Source organism: Centroberyx gerrardi, chromosome 20, assembly GCF_048128805.1.
Source record: "Centroberyx gerrardi isolate f3 chromosome 20, fCenGer3.hap1.cur.20231027, whole genome shotgun sequence".
Classification (NCBI taxonomy): Eukaryota; Metazoa; Chordata; class Actinopteri; order Beryciformes; family Berycidae; genus Centroberyx; species Centroberyx gerrardi.
Window position 1 is genome coordinate 9,475,624 of NC_136016.1, and position 19,050 is coordinate 9,494,673.

Below are 19,050 nucleotides of genomic sequence, written 5' to 3' on the forward strand. Positions count from 1 at the left end.
TATTTGCTTCAACTAATCCTTCATCCTTCTGAATGCCTCCTCCAGACATAAACAAGCATCTTCCACATGCAGAGTCCAGATTGTGCAAAAGGTTCATACAGAAAGAAAATAAACACGGCGTGCCATTTCTATACAGATTAACATAATCATTATTTAGCATCTTTGGCATTGACACACCAAGACACTGAGCAGGTGAACTGAAGTGTGCTTCATCACATTTCGAGTCCCTGAAGCCTGGTGAGGTTATTGCAAAACAATAAGTGTCAACAGAAAAGACAGACCACACCAACACCAATAGACATGTTCGCACCAGGTATATGTTTTAATACTCAACCATGATTCAGCACATTACACTGAGGTACAATTGATGGGTATAACACAGGTAAAGTAGGCCTAGGTCACAGCTTTTGATCTTGGACACTTTTACAATGCTCCCTCAGCGTCCAGCCACAGACATATTTACAGTAACCTACAGGTTTTGCATTGTAAAACACCAAGTCTCAAGAAGGGAGAGTGATAGGCTGAGTTTATGTACAGGATTATAAAAACAGGCATCGGACAGGTCCTTGTTTGAGAAAGAGTAGTTGCAGGTTACAGGATGCTTCACAATACAATGGTACACAGCACACCGAGCACAAGTCCATCCAGTTAGCCACAGTATAAAAAGAACCATCAGAGCCACTTTATCCACATGTGATCCGCTCTGTGAAAATAGAACATTGTCGCCATCTACTGGTTAGATCACACATCTGTCCAGAGAACAGAGTACAACAGAACAGACATTCAACATTAAACTTCAACAGTTTGGCTATCTATTTCAGTTAAGAATGAATGCAATACACAAACTATCTAAACTAGCAACCAGGAATAGTAGCTATCTATCTTTCTATCTATCTGCCTACCTATCTATCTAGAGCCACTTGGTGGAATCGGTAGAAAAAGATAAATATGACCCCACAGTCGGCTTCCAATGGCTTTGAAGGAGAGAATTGTCCTGTCCAGTTTCATGTTAAATAGCATCGCCATGAGAAGAGTAGTCATGAGTCATGAGTCTAAATGAACAACAGCACTGTCACTGGTAAAGGTATAAGACAACAGTCTGAAGAGGCAAGCCCCTGTTTGATGATCTCTATGTTAACTAGTGTTTCCTATAGCAAGCAACATCACCCACATCTGTCTCAATATCAAAGCTGAACTTAGGGCAGGCGTCACCTGATACAGGAGTCTGGGGTCTGACGTTAGTAATCTTAGAGGGACAATAATGATATACAATGTGTCAGCCATTAAAAATGTTCTGGTGGTTGTTTTGTTGATTATTAATAACAGAAATCCATTGTAGACCCAATGCAGTTCACACTGAAGACACACATATATTCAGAGTTTTAGCATACATTTTTTTGTGACCATCTACGAAATTTACCATAGGCAATTTCGACAAAATATCATTTTTATATGCTAATTTTATTGTCCGTGAAATACATGCCATGCCAATTTTTGATATCTGTGAAAGGCCAATATCAGCATGCCGATATATCTTCAAGGCCCAACTTAAAAGACTCCATTGAGGACGCTGACACATCAGTCACTGTTAAGCCTGTTTCGGCCATTAACCCCTTCCCTCCCCTCTTACATGTAAGCACCACAAATTAGCCACGCACTCTGTCATACTGGCAGCTCATGAATATCTGCCCACACTGCTATAGTCATCAGAGGATAAGCAATTGCAAACACTTGGACTTCACTACGTTGAGTTCGGAGTTGAAATGAGCACAGAGACAGCTGAGTTGTACAGGTTCGTATTGGCTGAGTTAGGAGCATCTCTCTTTTCTTTGCTGTTATAGGTTTCTGTCTTTGTTTTAACCCTCTTCTTTCCCTCCTTCCTCCTCAGGCGGTCACATGGCACAGATGGTAAGCCAATGGCGCGGCCTCAATCAGACCAGGATGTGTGTGTTTGTGTCGGCGTCGTGAGAATGCGTGTTTTTGATGTGTGTGTTAGTGTGGTGGTCAGTGTGTGTGTGCGGATTGTGAGTGTGTGTGTGTTTCTCTTTTAGCTCGCTGATTTCATTTGTTTCTGTGTTGCTGTTCTGGTCATTCGGGTGTTTGAGCTTGCCATGCATGTGAAAGTATTTATCCTTGCCCTCCCTGTGTGTGTGTTCCTCATGGGTGTGTGTTATGTCATTGTCAGTATGTGTCAGATCGTTATCGTACGTCAGATCCTCATGAGTGTGTGTCTGTGTGTGAGAGCGTTCCTCTGGTGTGTGACTGTGCGTCACCTCCTGTGTGTTCGCATCTTGAATGTGTGTGTTTGGTGCTTCTGTGTGTGTGTGCTCCTCGTGTGTGTGTGTGTTCTGGTTTTCGGCGTGTGTGTCGGTGACCTCCTCGATCCAGCTCCTGAACCGGCTGACTCGCGTGTAGAGTGCCGGAGAGGAGGGGTCAGCGCACCCGTAACCCCCGGCAACAACCCCAGTCAGCACCCAGCGACCCGCCTCCCCCTGGCACACCAGCCCACCTCCAGAGTTGCCCTGACAACCGTCACCATGGAGACGGCTGGTGTCTGGAGGACTACCGGCGCACAGTGTGCCGTGGCTGGAGTAGCTGTCGCCGTAGCGCTTCTTACATTGCCATGACGACATCAGAGGGACCCAGGATGCAAGTACTGAATCTAGGAGAAAGGATGACAGAGAGATTGAAAGAGTGACATGCCAGCTAAACCAGAAGTTAAAGGAATACACTAAGTTTTGGGGGTTTGAGCCGTTGATCAATTTTTGGTGTCAACCTTAAATCACCAAAATCATCCAATGTGTCCCCGGTAGATCATTGACTCCAGTGCTCCATGCTAACATTTTAGCATAAACTATGTTGGGTGTAGTAGGCCACTAGCATTATCATAAAAGTGACAAAAAGGGAACTTGTAGCATCTATAAAGCTAAATGGTAAGTAATCTTAAATAATATGTGGCTAAGATTGGCAGTTTTGTGTAGGAGATTGGTAAAATTTGCATAAAATGTGATGAAAAATAACAATGCTTTGAACTACCAGGAACTACTTTCCCTTTTTCCATAGGAAGTGAAGGTGGTGGGTGGATGAGTGGATGAATATATTGTCGCTCACCTGAAAAAACTATGGCTACATCAGATATATTGAATTAATGATATTTTACTTTTTATTACTTCAGTCTTCTTATTGTGGATAGTTGACCCATGGGCCAATCTAACAAAAATGGTTCATACCTTTAAAGCAAGAAAGACGGTAAGACATACCTTGCCCTTCCCAGCCTGTGGTAACCGTGGCAACACAAGAAGATGGAGTCTTCCCTCCTGATGCTGTGTCTGGGCTGGGGAGGCATGCCGCGTTAGTGTCGGGGTCAAAGGTTAGACAATGACCCTTGGTGCTGGGCAGCCTCAGCAGAGCCAGATCATGACCGCCACTCTGGCCCTTGAACTTCCTGTGAACCACCACCTGCTCTGGGGTGAGAGTTCGCTCTGAAGCCCCGACACGCACCGCATACCTGGACGGATCTCTGCCAAACCTGCAGAGATGGATTAATTGATTACAGGATGGGCTGAAGGATGAAGAGAAGAGAAGAGGAGAGGAGAGGAGAGAAGAGAAGAGGAGAAAAGAGAAGAGAAGAGAAGAGAAGAGAAGAGAAGAGAAGAGAAGAGGAGAGAAGAGAAGAGGAGAGGAGACAAGAGAAGAGAAGAGAAGAGACGAGAAGAGAAGAGAAGAGAAGAGAAGAGGAGAGGAGAGGAGAGGAGAGGAGAGAAGAGGAGAGAAGAGAAGAGAAGAGAAGAGAAGAGAAGAGAAGAGAAGAGAAGAGAAGAGAAGAGAAGAGAAGAGGAGAGGAGAGGAGAGAAGAGAGGGGGCACCTGTTGAGGCAGTATGCAGAGGTGAGGGCCCAGCAGGGGCTGATCAGGGTGCCACTGCAGACCGGACTGCCATCTTCTCCTTGGGACTGAAGCCACACTGACACCTGCCATGGCCATGTGGTCCTATAGGAGAGGGAGGATAGAATGAGAAGCAGAGAATGGGAAAAGAGGGTGAGCAATCTCAAGTGTTAAAGAGGCAATCCATGAGATTAAGGTTTTTTTTTTTATTTTGCCGACATATATTCACCACTCCACATATCCACCACTCATACCTAAGCATGTTTTCCTCTCCTTGGCTCTTCCCCTTGTTCCCTTCCTCCACGATCTTCCTCAGGCCGCAGGTTAGCTCTTGTGGCTTGGCCTGTTCCGCTGAAGCCTGCGGGGCGACGTCGCACCTCACCCCGGCATCCTGCCTGCGCCTGCAGCCCTGGATGCTCTGGCCCAGAGAGGGACACTCTCCCAGGAACTCCTCCTTGCCTGTGCACCTCACCTGGTCCAGGTGGATGGGCCCTTTGCCCTGGCCGAACCCTCCTGCTGCTACCGCTCCACCGCTGGAGGAGGGATATGTGGTACGGAAGAGTATTAGGGCCAAAAATTCACCTACAAAAATTCACCTACAATGGCCCTAATAGGCCTAGTCTTCTGTAATATGGGAAGAAACTGAGTGAAAGACAGAAAAATATGAATCTTGTGCCATTTTATCCATTTCTCTCTCTCTCTTTCACACACACACACACACACACACACACACACACACACACAAGCATTAACCTGTGTCCCAGCTGCCTGCACACCACGGCTGCATTGAGGTCGTTCCAACCAGAGTCGCAAATACTGCCCCAGTCGCCATGGAGATACACTTCGACTCGACCCTCCTTCCGACTGCTGCCACCCGCAAGACGCACCAGGGGACCTGAAAAAAAACCACACACGCACACTCATATTCATATTCATGCCTGTGCGCCTCCGTGCTGCAGCGTGCGTTCACTCAGAGCGAGTTAAATGTCCGGTGACAGTGGTAAATGTCATCTGCGGCCCGGCGTCCGCATCTCCGATCTCTATTCTCATTCTAATTGACTGCGTGTCTACAGGAGCCGCAGGACCTCTGGGGTGCTGGGACAGTAAACACTGCTTTATTCTCTCTGCTGTCAACACATGGCATTTAAACCCTCTGGACAGGCACATACACTGCTATTTTCTCAGGGAGGTAATGATACGAACCCACAAAAGGACACAAAAGCAACCGTAAATGGTTTTATTTATTCCTCATTCTACATCTGAATCTTGTACATCTTGTGTTTCTTATCCATGCCATAGAAATAGAGTTAAAAGGAGTCTCTGTGTATTAGAGTTATTGCTGCCAGTGTAAACAACTCACACACTGGCATGACACCAGCGTTCTGCAGGGACAGCTTGCCCTTTTGGTCCAAAATTAATTGCAGTCCCACTGCTAGTGCCACAGTCAACAAACGTGTGCATTGTTGTCAAGGAAATGACGACGGAATATTGTTATCAAAACCTGGATAGTTTATAGGAGTTATGATTTAGGATTTAGTTACAGTCCAGAAACTCAAGGGCTAGGATTGTTGTTCTGACACCTTATGCGTACAGGACCAGGTCTTGCTCGTTTCTTACCGGTGGCAGGAGCGATGGCCGGCACCTCGTTGGTCTCCTGGCTGGGTCGTCCCCTGCAGCGCACCCCGACGTCCTCGCTGTGGGAGCAGTCGGTCCGGCCCCAGATCCCGTGGCGACAGTCCAGCAGGGAGGTCTCCGATCCGTCGCAGTGGACGTCGTCCAGCAGGATCAGACCGATGCCCTCGCCGAATGTTCCGTCTGCCACGACCTCAGTGTGACCCCTACAGGTACAGAAGAACAGCAGGGTCAAATGTCGCAGGGTCTTTAAACTTTTACGTTTAGACGTTTAGAGTTTCTTGCCATCTATCTTGTCACTCTTCACTGTATACCCATAAAGCAGAAATACCAAAAAGCTACTATACTGAGTGTTTCCTCACCTGTATCCCAGCTGCCTGCAGACCACCTGTGCGTGCTGCTGGGTCCAGTGGTCGTCACACACCGTCCCCCAGTCACCGTTGTGGAAAACCTCGACGCGGCCCTCCCAGGGACTGTCTCCTCCAACCAGACGCACCACACCATCTGAAACGTTTTCATTTATTGTTTCATGATGTGGTCGTTATGAAGCCCTTTGAGACCGCAACTGTAATTAAGGCCTATAGGAATAAAGCTGACTTGACTTGATCAATTATGCAACTGTATTTAATGTGTTGTGTCATTATAAGTCTATACTGAGCCAAGACTCTAGGGTTTAAAGGTGCTACATGGAACATTTTAAACAATCAATATATCATCAATTAATTGTGATGCCTTGGTATAATCATCATAAACAAATGAGATGAGTGATAGCCTCTATTTCATGCCAGTGGTATTGTTAATGATAGTGTTTCTGAAAACCACATTTCCCATAAACCCTGCTGCTTCCTGTCACAAAGAGGGTGGTAATGATTTATTGATGTTAATATGCTACACATATTACCTTTGTGTGTGTGTGTGTGTGTGTGTGTGTGTGTGTGTGTACCTGTATAAGGGCTGCAGGAGACCCCAGCATCCTCCATGTGGTCACAGTTGTGCTGCTCCCAGTCGCCATGGGGACACTGACCCAGGAACAGCTCGTTTCCGGTGCACTTCACAGCATCCAGCAGGATGGGTCCTGAGCCCTGACCGAAGTGGGCCCACGACCAGGCCTTCGCCACACCGCTGGAACACACACACAGACACAGCAGGTGCTACTATTAACTCTAAAATGAACCCCGAACTGTATTTTTCTTCTGTGACGACCAGCAAAACGCCCACATATGTTCTTTTCTGGTAATCGTTCTGTATATGTGAGAGCTTCTCTAGCTGGCAAGTAGAGTTAAACATGATAACACCCATACACACTGACATGTACACACACGCAGCATCCTTGTGCTTCTATATAGAGACAACATGAAAGTGTTTGAGAGTGTTTTGCTTCCGTAACCAGTTTGCAGTTGAAATAAAATGTTGGTGCAGGACATTACAGATATATAATAGGAATTATTCAAAAGTGAGCGGGGGTGGACTATAGTATGGAAAGTGACTCAGAAGAACTGGATGCTAGCCTGCATTACATTATAAGGAACACTGGCCTCCTCCAACACCTCCGTCTCCCTTGTTAGTGCAGCAGCAGTGGGCGAAACACTCGGAGTGCAGGAAGCAGAGGAGGGGGAGGAGTATCTTGTCCTCTGTGCTGCCACTCGTGTCACGTCGAAAGTTGTGAAGTTGCAGGTTTTACATGATGGGGTGATTGTTGAAAAATGTAATGTGTTGGAATTTTAATGTACACCTACTGGTATGTGATGCAGCAAGGAAAAGTAATGGGATTTTGATATAAAAATATGAGAAAATAAAAATGTTGTGCATTTTTTGCCATGTATTGTTAAATAGGTGTATGTTAGGACATGGGAAATTTTGCTAGAAAAGTCAATTTTCACTTCATTTTGTCTAACTGTTAAAAAACATTAGCGCCTCTGTGTAGCTGAATGAGAACCTGTGTACCAGTGTGAGGATATCTATTATTTACAAGAGAATCCCTGCACAAACACAGATGGCAAGGTGTCCCTCGGTGTTTGAGGAGATGAAATGCAACCTAATGTTGAACACAGTCAGAATTCTCTCTCTTCATAGGTACAACTTCACTATTTGACACACACAGTCTTGACAGTGCCTGGGATGTTACACTGCCTCTGTGGGGACTAAACATCTGTAAGGAGTGAACGTCAACACGGATTCAAATGCAATATACATTCACAGCAGTGCATTCTCCATTCCCCCTCATTGTAATTCACTCTGGATAAGAGCATCAGGTAAATAACTAAAATGTAAATTTATTTACTAATGTATTCACTAGCTGGTGGCCAATCTGTGCCTGAATGCTCACCATACATATGTTGACTCAGTGGCGGTGTGAGAAATCGTGACCGTTAACCCCTACATACCCGAAACCCAGCTGTCTGCAGACCACCTCGGCATCTCTGTCGTCCCATTGGTCGTCGCAGACGGAGCCCCACCTTCCTCCGTGGAACACCTCCACTCGGCCCTCGAAGTCTTCCTCGCCTCCAGCCAATCGCAGCGGAGGACCGCTGCCTGAGAGAGGAAACAGCACCCGTATATCATCATCATTACATCGCACCAACTGGAATATGGAAGCCAAGAAGACATATAAATATACTTGAAATCAAGCAGCATCGCTCTCTGTCTTCCTTTCCCTTAGATTACAATGTTTTCTTAAAAATTGCATCAGATTTTTCCTCACAGATCCCACTCCCTCATCTCTCTCTCTCTCTCGCTCTCTCTCTCTCTCTCCCTCTCTCTCTCTCTCAGGTGTGTGTGGAGAAGATGTTTTCTGGGCCCGTCAGGTTCGGTTGCCATGACACTGCGGAAGTCACAGGAGTCACACTGACCTTCCGGCGGTGCGCACACCACTCCCGCCTCGTTGCCATGGCTACAGTCGCCGGTGACGAACGTCCTGCTCCGGCACTTACTCAGGGTGTTCTCGTCGCCACGGCAACCCAAACGCTCATAGTGGAAGAGGCCAGAGCCCGATCCAAACTGCGACTGCTGCAGCGCTGTGCCAATGTCACTGGAAAAGAGACAGAGAAATACATATGTGTCACTACAGGGATGCATACTGTGTCGCTATAATACAATGTAGTGAATGAGGGTTTGCTTTGCTTTTGTTCCTCCTACCTCAGGCCCAGCTGTCTGCAGATCACACTGGCATCTCTGTCTGTCCAGTGAGAGTCACACACCGCCCCCCACTGGCCATTCAGGTAGACCTCCACACGCCCGCTGCCAGAGGGCGACCCGCCCACCAGCCTAGCAGCACCTGACAACCAGAGAGATGGGTATGTATGACAGGCATGTTGCTCAAATAACACAGGTGGAGTAAATATTCAGAAACCTCAGTCACGGACAGATCCTTGTCTGTACACACTTTGTGCACAATGGCACAGACCCAGACACAATGGAAGAAAAAGTTTGAGCCTGTATGTTGACGGAATCCACACTGAATATATAAAATATGAGGAGCATCTTCCTGATTTTGAGTTGTAGTCCCTTTTATCTCAAAAGCTTAAAAATCCTTCTCTAACTCATCTTCTTTTTATCTACATCTCCTCCTTTATGACTGGTATAGATTGAGAATAAGGGAAACCAATAAGGGATAATGGCTTTTACCTGGATTCACCAGTTTACTTAATGAAAACAGTAAGTGTACCTGATATTTTGTACATTCATTGTGTCAAATAGTCTTAGGCCAATCATGTCATCATCATGGGTTTACCCTGGTGGCAGTCACAGTAGGCCCAGCCGATGGCCCCGGAGTTCTGCCTGAAGAAGCACCAGGGGTTGGACTCTCGGTCTGGGTTCCTGCAGTAGCTATGGTCTCCCAGCCCTCTTCCTGGGTACTGCAGGACGTAGTCCGGAAACTCCGTCCACTTCAGACAGGGGGCGCCAGAGTCCGTCTGGGACACGGTGCCGTTGTAGTAGCCCAACTCTGTGAATCCCTCAGAGCAGGAGAGAGGCGCTGCGCACAGACAGAGAGAGGGAGGGTGGGGACAAGTGGGGACGAGTAAGTGGATGAGGGGATTTTGAGGAAGATGGGAGGATGAGATGTTTTGGGAGAGGGAGGGGTAGGAGAATAAGGAGGAGGAGGACGGGGAGGATTTGGGGAAAAGAGGACAAAGAGAATAAAAGGGAGTGGAATGGGGAAAGTTTGAGAGGAGGAGAGGGAAAGTGAGAGGAGAGAGGAGTGGTATTGCTCTTATTCAAATCACATTATCCCCATGCCCCTATTTTATCTGAACATAAGGGCTTACATGGCTGATTCTCACATGCTATCCACTGGCACAGCGTGGTCCCTGTCTAATGCATTTACCCTCACTGATCCATGTTGAACTGCTGAAATTTCCTGAACCCTAAATCACCCTTATTTAACATGGTGGTGGCCACAGCTTGGCAGGCTGCTGAGTACACATCCAGTACTCTGTTCTGTGAAGGGGAATCTGGGAGCGAAGCTTAGAGAGATTGAGAGGAAAATGCTGACATGTAAATGTAGCAAAACCAGGACAAAAAATAAAGCTGGTTACATAATCTACTAAAAACATACATCACACATTAAGAAAAAGAATTATATTACATCCTAGAAAGCACAGTTGTGCACATACACCTGCACCCACAGCCTCAAATAGTATATACAGACAGACACACGTACACACACACACACACACACACACACACATACCTTACGCTTTGAGGGGTGTTTTGAGGCCAAATGGCTATTAAACTATGATTAATGGTAGAGGTGCTTCAGTAACCAGCAAGAGTCTTATCTCATAGACACACACAGCATGGCTGTCCTGGAACATTATCTATGCAGTGCAACCCTCTAGCCCACCTTGCACGTTAGCACACACACACACACACACACACACACACACACCCACACACACACACACACACACACACAAATACACACACATACGCATGCGCACAGGGACATAGAGAGAAGGACACACACACACACACACACACACACATACGCAGAGACACGCACAGACACAAACACGCTCACTGGTTCCAATCTGGAAGAAGATAAGAGAAACAGCAGAAGGGGGAGGCAGTGAAAGCATGGCAGTGAGAGAAATAGAGAATCAATGAGGCAAAAATGTATTGGACTAAAGCAGAAATCTGCTTGAATAACAAATAACACTGAACCCACTCAAACATCATAGACTTAATTCAGATAACTCATCTGTGCCGCACAGAAATTAGCACTAGATCCACAAAACAGCCTATACAAGCCTGAAAGTGACTGCTGTGACAAAGGTGTGCCTGTCTCTTTAAGAAGAAGCATGACTACGTAGCCTACCAGGAAACAGAAGTGAAAGTAAAGCTGACGGTAGAGTACAAAAGCAAACTCTTTCTCCTCTAAAGACCTACACCAAAAGCAGCAAGAAGTTATTACCAAGCCAAACTTTCACTTGGACTTGTGAGAGGTAAAATATAATTTGTGGGGCTACAAGTACAACTTGCTGTCATTTAAAGGTATTTGTTGAGAAATGTTGTTTACTCCAGCACAGTTACATAGCAGCTTGCATAGTGTTGATGTGAACTTTCACCTGTAACCTTATTGTTCTTTTATTAGTGTGTATTCCAGAAATGGCCTCCTGCAGCAGCCTCTTGTCTGAAGAGCAGTTCCTGTGCTCTGTCTGTCTGGATGTGTTCAGTCAGCCGGTCTCTACTCCATGCGGACACAACTTCTGCAAGGCCTGCATCACAGCCTATTGGGATGATGCAGCTGTCTGCCAGTGTCCACTCTGTAAGACCGTTTTTGAAAGGAGACCGGATCTCAGGGTCAACACTTTCATTTCGGGGCTCGCTGCGCAGTTCATGTCACTTCAGCTGACGGACGCAGGTAGCTGGAGCCTGGACCGACAGCAGGCCAAGTCTGGAAATGCGCTGTGTGATATTTGTACTGATGCCAAGCTCGAAGCCGTCAAGTCCTGTCTAGAGTGTCTGACCTCTTACTGCGGGACTCATCTAGAACCGCATCAGAGAGTCGCCGGTCTGAAGAGACACACGCTAATGGACCCTGCGGAGAGCCTGGAGGACAAGATATGCAAGGAGCACAACAGGCTCCTGGCGTTGTTTTGCAGAACCGACGAGGTCGTGCTGTGTGACATCTGCGCCGGGTCGCGCCACGTGACCCACGACACCGTTCCCGTACAGCAGGAGTACAGAGAGAAGAAGGCTCAGGCGGGGAGGGCCGAGGCCAAGGTGCAACAGATGATCCAGGAGAGGCTGCAGAAGGTCCGCGAGATCAAGGAGGCGGTGAAGCTGAGCCAGAAAGTCACCGCAAATGAAGTGGCAAACAGCGTGCGGGACTTCACCGCTCTGGTGTCCGAGCTTCAGAAAAGCCAGGCCGAGCTTGTTATGGTGATGGAGGAGAGGCAAAAAGCAGCGGAGAGACAAGCTGATGACCTCATTAAAGATATGGAGCAGGAAATCACGGAGCTGCAGAGGACAAACAAGAAGCTGAGGGACCTAATACACACTGAAGACTATCTCCGCCTCCTGCAGAACTTCCCCTCACAATTCCTCCTACCACACACCATGGACTGGTCCGCCGTCAGTTTTAACAGCCATCTGGGAACGGAGCACATGAGGAAATCCTTAACTAGGTCAATGTCTCAACTGCAATTGACGCTGACTAAAATGAGCATGGAAATAAAGAAATTCTGTGATGACGCAGAGATGTTAAGTGATGCCGCGCTGTGGAGGGTGCAGCAGCACGAGGTGGACATCGTGCTCGATCCTAACACAGCCCACCCCGTGCTCATCCTGTCTGATGATGGGAAACAGGTTCGCTATAGCACCACGATCCAAAGGCTCCCCACAAACTCTAAGATGTTTGTCGAACATCTCGCTGTTCTGGGAAAGAGGGGCTTCTCGTCGGGGAAGTTCTACTTTGAGGTGCATGTGGGAAGGAAGATGGAATGGAGTTTAGGAGTGGCTACAGAGTCTGTCAATAGGAAAAGGGCGATCGAACGCAGTCTTCACTGTGGACTCTGGGCCCTCTGCTTCATCGTGGATAGATACGAAACCTTTAGTTCCCCCAATGTCCCAGTGCACTGGGGCAAAGTGGAGAGGGTGGGGGTGTTTGTGGATTATGAAGAGGGTCACATCTCTTTCTATGACGTCGAGGCCTCAACCCTGATTTACTCTTTCACTGACTGCATCTTCTCAGAGAGACTCTACCCGTACTTTAACCCCTGTGATGATGAATATGGCTCAAACCTGGCACCGCTGGTCATCGTTCCCGTCAGTGAAAGTGAGTGAATGGAAGCCCAGTGAGGTTTCAGGGCCGAAATATTATGTAGGTCCATAAATAAAAGCAATAACAACTGATTCTTCAATTAAGGCCTTTTTGTTAAAATGACTGTTCAGAATTTTAACTGCAAAATATGCTAATCACATGGGGATCTCCACTTTGTAGATTCTGTCATTCTGTCAACAGTTGTAATGCCTTTTGAGCCGTTCCTTTGGACTTTGGTTGGAGGCTGAACATCTATTCTCTTAGATGGAAAATACTTTGTGTGCAAATAAGTAAAAACACTATACTTTGTTTATATAAATATTAATGTAAAAGCTACAATACCATAGCAAATATGTTGAGTGTAAGCATAATGTTTGACAAAAAAAATACTTATCATTTTTGATCATATATTCAATATAGTATGTCAAATACATTCATGTGATTCATTTGAATGCTATAATGTATTGCCTTATATTGATTTTGTTTTTATGATGACACAACATGCATCTTGGGTTGCTGATGCTGCACTTGTGCAGATGACGTTGCTTCTCTTGATTGATTGGGGTGAGGGTGTTCTGAAATTTCTCAGATCCTCAACCCCTCTAGTACCTTGAAGACATAAAAAATAGCCTGCATATGTGCAGCATTGCATGAAAGTTTTACAGTCATGTCAATGAAATTTTAATAAAGTAAAGAAGCATTACGTAACGACATTTTCATTGAGTATCTCCATCTTCTCCCCCGTTTTGGTTGTGAACAGCCAGCAGGAAAGCATGGAAAATGAACATTTATCTCTTTCTTCTTACTTTATTAAACCCCCGCCTGTCTGATTTGCATCCTTACCTTTTGATTTCCTTTCTTTCTTTCTTCTCTATACCTTTTTACCTAATACCCACATCTAAAATCCTCCTCCTCTCTTTCCCCCACCCTGCATCTCTCACTGTGTCGGATATAGGGAACTAAAAACCGGCATTGATGAGACAGAGCTGTTCAATTCATCTCAGCACCCGCAGCGTTCAGACACACGCAACACTCGCCGCTAACACCCTCCTCATTGCCACGACAACCGCACTCTGCCCATCGCCATGGGAACGCTCAGTCTCCCTGCTCCCATAATCCATTTCCCAGCCACAATGAGTATTTGACACGGTTCACACTCAGAGGCACGCCGTATGGGGGGTGGGTGTGTGGCGGCAGCCTCTTTCTCGCAACACACACACACACAGACACACACATTACAATAAATACAAACTCAATGGAATATGGAAATAATGCCTTAACGTTTTTCATCTTTCATTTTTCATCTCGTTTCTCACCTAATTTTCAGAGATTTGGAGGAAAATGTTGCAACGGAGGAGCGTCTTGTGCAACATTTGGAGGGTCTCCTGTTATGAAAATGCCAACCCATAATCTATGCGCTCATCATTTGATCTGATACATTTATCTGATCACACATGATGCAATAAATTGAATTAGCAGGTGTTTCTGATAGAAGAGAGGTATGTTTGTAAGTACCAACCAGCACATGCTTGTGTGTTTCACCATTCTGTCACAAAAACGACAGATATTTCAGCACTGGAAATGAGACTGAAAACGATGAGTTGGCTCCTCCTCGCCAGCGTGAAAAGCCGAGCCCCACCCCCCATCATGGCCTCCCTCCACTCTCAGGGATGCAGAGAGAGAAAGAGAGGCACCGGCCAAAGAGAAGAAAAGAGGTGAGAATGAGGATGAGTGTGGGAGTAGGACCGGGGAGCTAGAGGGGGGATGAGTGGTGATAAAAGCAATAAGATGAGAGAGAGAGAGAGAGAGAGAGAGAGATTTGATGAGTGTCTGAGTCATGAAGAAAAGAGGGAGATCAGAATGTAGGTTAAATTGGAGAAGGGGGGGAAACGGATGAAATGGAGGGGATGAGACTGTAGGAGGAGAAGCGGGATGGAGGGAGAGCATGAGTGACGGGGGAGAGGTACAGAGGGGAATATGTGTGTGTGTGTGTGTGTGTGTGTGCACATCTCCTCCCACCTACCTGAACTCTGCACCTCGTTTAAGTAACTGTCTTCAACCACCTGCAGACGGGAGGAGAGAAAGACACAGAGTTAGAATCAAGACCAGGATTTCATTTTCCAGCGTTTCAGCCATTACAAGGGAATACTACTTTATTTAAAAATTCATGTCATTCCTACTGTAGAAGAGACTAATTAGTATTTGTGAATATGAGTAACTCTCTCTCAAAGCCAGAAGCCAGAGAACCGAGAGCTTGTAATGTCAAGATGCAAAATCTTAAATTGAGTGGTGTTTCACTTCAGTACCGTTTCCAAACACATCTGTGAATGGATTGATGCATAGACTATAGAGAATGTCACAGGGAGGAAACAGGCAGTATAAGCCACCCATGAATTAGAGTGTTCATACAACACACACACACACACACACACACACACAGCGCTAGACAGCTTCAGATGATATCTGACAGAACTGAGTGTCTTACAGTTTCTGAAATCAGGTCACGCCTTTACACAGTGGGGCACCTGACAGAGGAGGAGCAGACACACACACACACACACACACACACACACACACTGCTGCCGCTGTGGAATAACTCTTGTGAGGGCAGTGAAATACAGTATGCTTCACCTTCAAACACAGTTGGTTTTTGCCCTCTGGTTCTCTCTCTCTCTCTCTCTCTCTCTCTCTCTCTCTCACACACACACACACACACACACACACACACACACATAACTGAAATCAGCATACACACCCCTCCCAGAAGGCATTACCCAGCCTAATGATATTAGAGTAGTAACAGGGGACCTGTGGTACCTAACATGGGTGTTGATATCTCCATTCATATCAATCACACGGCTTGGTTACGGCACTAATCAGATGTGACGCTCTCACAGCTGCGTCCAGCGCAGAGCCAAACAAACACACACACACACAGCACAAAGATGGACAGGTGAGGGTGGAGAGATAGAAAGAGAGAAACAGAATAATAAAGTTCCATTCCCACTTGATTGAAAGAAATTGCAGCAGCATGGACCTAAAGGACCGTATCACACCTCGTTTGAATATCTGCTGATTTATTACAAGTGCATGATGGCTGATGTGTCCCACCTCTGTGTGGTGACATTATCCCAGATTGAATAAACAGATCCATTTTCCAGGAGGCCAACATCTGGAAGATGCTTTAAGTCACTTCCAGCTTAGTTCTAAACTTGCAACACTGATGTCTGCTGGTGAGGCGCTGGGTGATCAGGCAATGACAATGTGCAACTAATACCTCTACATCTGAGTTTTCTTTCTTTTTTATGGATGGCCACTGCAGCTAATGACTAAATCTACTGTTATTGAGACATCTGGTCTCAATGTTGAATGTCACACTTGTATAAGGCAAGCAGAGTCTGTAGGTTACAGAGAAATGCTGCAGGTAAAGGCAGAGGGCAGGTGAGGAGCTTTCACCTGTGATCAGGTCAGTCCTGATTTTGCCACCTACTGATCCATTTCCTCCTCCTGTTTACCTGTGAATGTGTTTTGATGTTTTATATGAAATTGTGTTGTTCTTGTTGCCTAATGTGCTGCTGCATTCTGGCCCATGTTTCTCCTCCTAAACAGATTATTTTCTCAACAGAGTTTACCTGGTTTAATAAAGGCAGAATGAAAACAAAAACCTGAAGCTCATCTGCAGTGTGCTATTTGTGCTGTGCACGCTCCTTCCAGTGTTATATGGTCTAATTAAATCCTGCACCACATCACTGTGCTCCACTAATGAGTTCTACCCAGGCTCAGTCTAAACCCCTCATATGCTGCATATTAGCCCAACATGAGACCTCACATGGCTCCTGATTTTTTTTTTGAACAAGAACCAATTTAAAATGAATGAATCTGATGATTATTTGATGGATCGTTTAATCTGGGCGAGCCTGGTGGGTTTAAAGAAATTACGATTGCTTTGCCACTCAGATCATTTAAAGCAGATCTGACAGAGGGGGCATGCAGAGCCAACAGGAGATGCACTGTTAACAAGAAATTACCTTGTTTTTATTGCTTCTCTCAGATACTGATTGAAACAGGATAGGATAAAGGATATTTGTAGATGGATCACTTTGGATTGATTAGCCCATTTCCAACTCAGGCCTATACATTGCTGAACCTGTTTTCCAGTTGGAGATCAGGATGCTGTGGCCCACACCAGAGCACAATGCATGCTTTACTAGTTTATGGTTGAAGCGTTGACTGAGTTGAGTGAATTGCTGCGACAATGGGCAACAGCTCATGCCAGTGTTCATTCCCACGTCACCCGAGGCGGATGAGCAAACGACTGGTTCCTCTCATGATATCCCGCCACGGGGAGGAGAGGGGACTGAGACCATGGCTCTGTGTGTGTGTGTGTGTGTGTGTGTGTGTGTGTGTGTGTGTGTGTGTGTGTGTGTGTGTGTGAGAGAGAGAGAGAGAGAGAGAGAGAGAGAGAGAGAGAGAGAAAGAGACAGCGTGCGTGGGTGCGCGTGCGCGACAATACAGTGTCCGCTCAATTAGACAATGCGCCTCCAGTATTTAATGAATGATGCCACCATTAATTGCCTTGAAAACAGATCAAATTGAATATTTAACGTGTTAACACCTCGCCTCGCTTTGTTGGAAACACCTTGCAAAAACATCACTGATCTAAATGGTAAAAAAAAAAAATGAGCCAATCCTTATCGCCTGATTTCACTGCCCTGAATTCCGGTATAGGCTTATCAATAATCATATATGCTATCAAGGTTTCTCATGCTGCACATAAAAGCGCGACTGTCACGGGACAATTGCCTTTCTTGTGAAAAAGGAAGTGATTGTAAATCAGGCCACATTGCAATATCACCCCCCATCATCTTCATCATCATCATCAATATCATCACCAGAGAGGCTACATACCTCCGCCAGCAGCGGCAACCAGAGACAGGCGGTTCCGATCAAGCACAACATTTCCCGGCCGGTTAAACCCATCCTTCCCGGTGTGTTCGTGTCATAGCCAGAAAGCCCGCCGCTCCACTCCCATCTCCCGTCCCAAACTGTCCGTGAGGTGAGCCGTTGTTCTCCGCTCCTCCCGGTGGAAACGTGGTTACGGGAGGTTTTACGCACAGAATACAGGGTGCGGCACTAAACGCTTCATGGAACACACACGAGAATCTGGATGAAATACTGTCGAGCTCTGCAAAAAAAGAAAAAAAAAAAACCTTATGCCACAAGCATCTCTCTCTCTCTCTCTCTCTCTCTCTCTCTCTCTCTCTCTCTGCCCCCCCTCCTCTTTCTCTCTATACATACTGTATCTCTCTCACCTGGCTGATGAACCACTGAAGTGGACTTTTATTTACTGAAGGCTAATCAGTTTGTGTCAGGTGCGAGTAAATAATAAGGTCTAGGCTGTGGGGATTTGTTCTACCTATTGGCACAAATAGAATGTAAAGTACCTATTCCATAGCTGGGTGAATGGCATTAAATTCAGCAACTGATTTTTTTTCTATTTAATTATACAATTCCAAAAGTTAGAAACTAGAAAACCAAGAGCCCAATGTATGAAAATCAATGTCATGCTTGCACTTCTCTCACATGTTTCCATTCTCAGCAGTGCTGTGGTAGATTAGTGAGGTGTCATATATTAAACCCTTGTCTCTGTCTATACAGGAAAGCAGTCTATGTTCAATAATCAAAACTATTGAGGGTGTTGAGCATTAGTATTCCTATATCCATCCAAATGCTGCCTATGGCCAGCTCCTGTTACTAGGCCTAAAGGTGATGATACATGGGCAGCTTTTTCAGGATAAAAACATGAAAGCATCAGTTACTCCTCAAAAACACTGACACTTTGGTTTGTGCCTTTTTCAAGGTGAATAAATAGGCGCTACCTGTGTGCAAAATTGTTCTTTTATAGGCAAACACACCTGGTAATAGGCCTAATTAGCACTTCTATGTTTGTGCAAGTACAGAACACACCCAATTCAAGAGATCACAAGCAATAAATAAACAAGCAATAATTAGCATAGAAAAGACACCATACAAGCAGTAATCAGTATAGTGGAAAATACAAACACAAAGGTAATTAACAGTAGAAAATATATATACATCATTGAGATAAGATGTTAGGCTATACATTACATATTATGCCATACATTTACCATTAAGACACAACATTAGAATTACAAATTTACATGGAAATAAATAGAGGGATAGCCTACATACTGTATATCATATGAATGAATGAATGAATGAATGAATGAATGAATACATTTGTCCTAA

At 45.7% G+C, this 19,050-nt stretch overlaps 2 protein-coding genes across 3 annotated transcripts; one reads left to right on the forward strand and one right to left on the reverse strand.

Annotated features, from left to right (window-relative positions):
• Positions 1–299: 299 nt before the first annotated feature.
• Positions 300–10,594, reverse strand: LOC139918462 (neurotrypsin-like). Its single transcript, XM_078290917.1, has 13 exons — positions 10,537–10,594; positions 9,247–9,489; positions 8,652–8,790; positions 8,366–8,544; positions 7,901–8,048; positions 6,460–6,638; positions 5,879–6,020; positions 5,502–5,722; positions 4,638–4,779; positions 4,139–4,417; positions 3,867–3,989; positions 3,261–3,529; positions 300–2,662 (listed from the first exon to the last, which is right to left on the reverse strand). Exons 1-13 carry the CDS (start codon positions 10,592–10,594, stop codon positions 1,932–1,934), a joined length of 2,853 nt encoding a protein of 950 aa, XP_078147043.1. The 3' UTR covers positions 300–1,931.
• A 252-nt stretch (positions 10,595–10,846) lies between these two features.
• LOC139918475 (E3 ubiquitin-protein ligase TRIM21-like) lies at positions 10,847–13,483 on the forward strand. 2 transcript variants are annotated; one of them, XM_071907872.2, is made up of 2 exons: positions 10,847–10,960; positions 11,110–13,483. In XM_071907872.2, the coding sequence occupies exon 2, from the start codon at positions 11,124–11,126 to the stop codon at positions 12,801–12,803; it is 1,680 nt and encodes a 559-aa protein (XP_071763973.2). In that variant the 5' UTR covers positions 10,847–10,960; positions 11,110–11,123; the 3' UTR covers positions 12,804–13,483. The 2 variants fall into 2 exon arrangements, with proteins under 2 accessions (XP_071763973.2, XP_071763972.2); XM_071907871.2 differs by having other exon boundaries at positions 10,872–11,009.
• Positions 13,484–19,050: the final 5,567 nt, after the last annotated feature.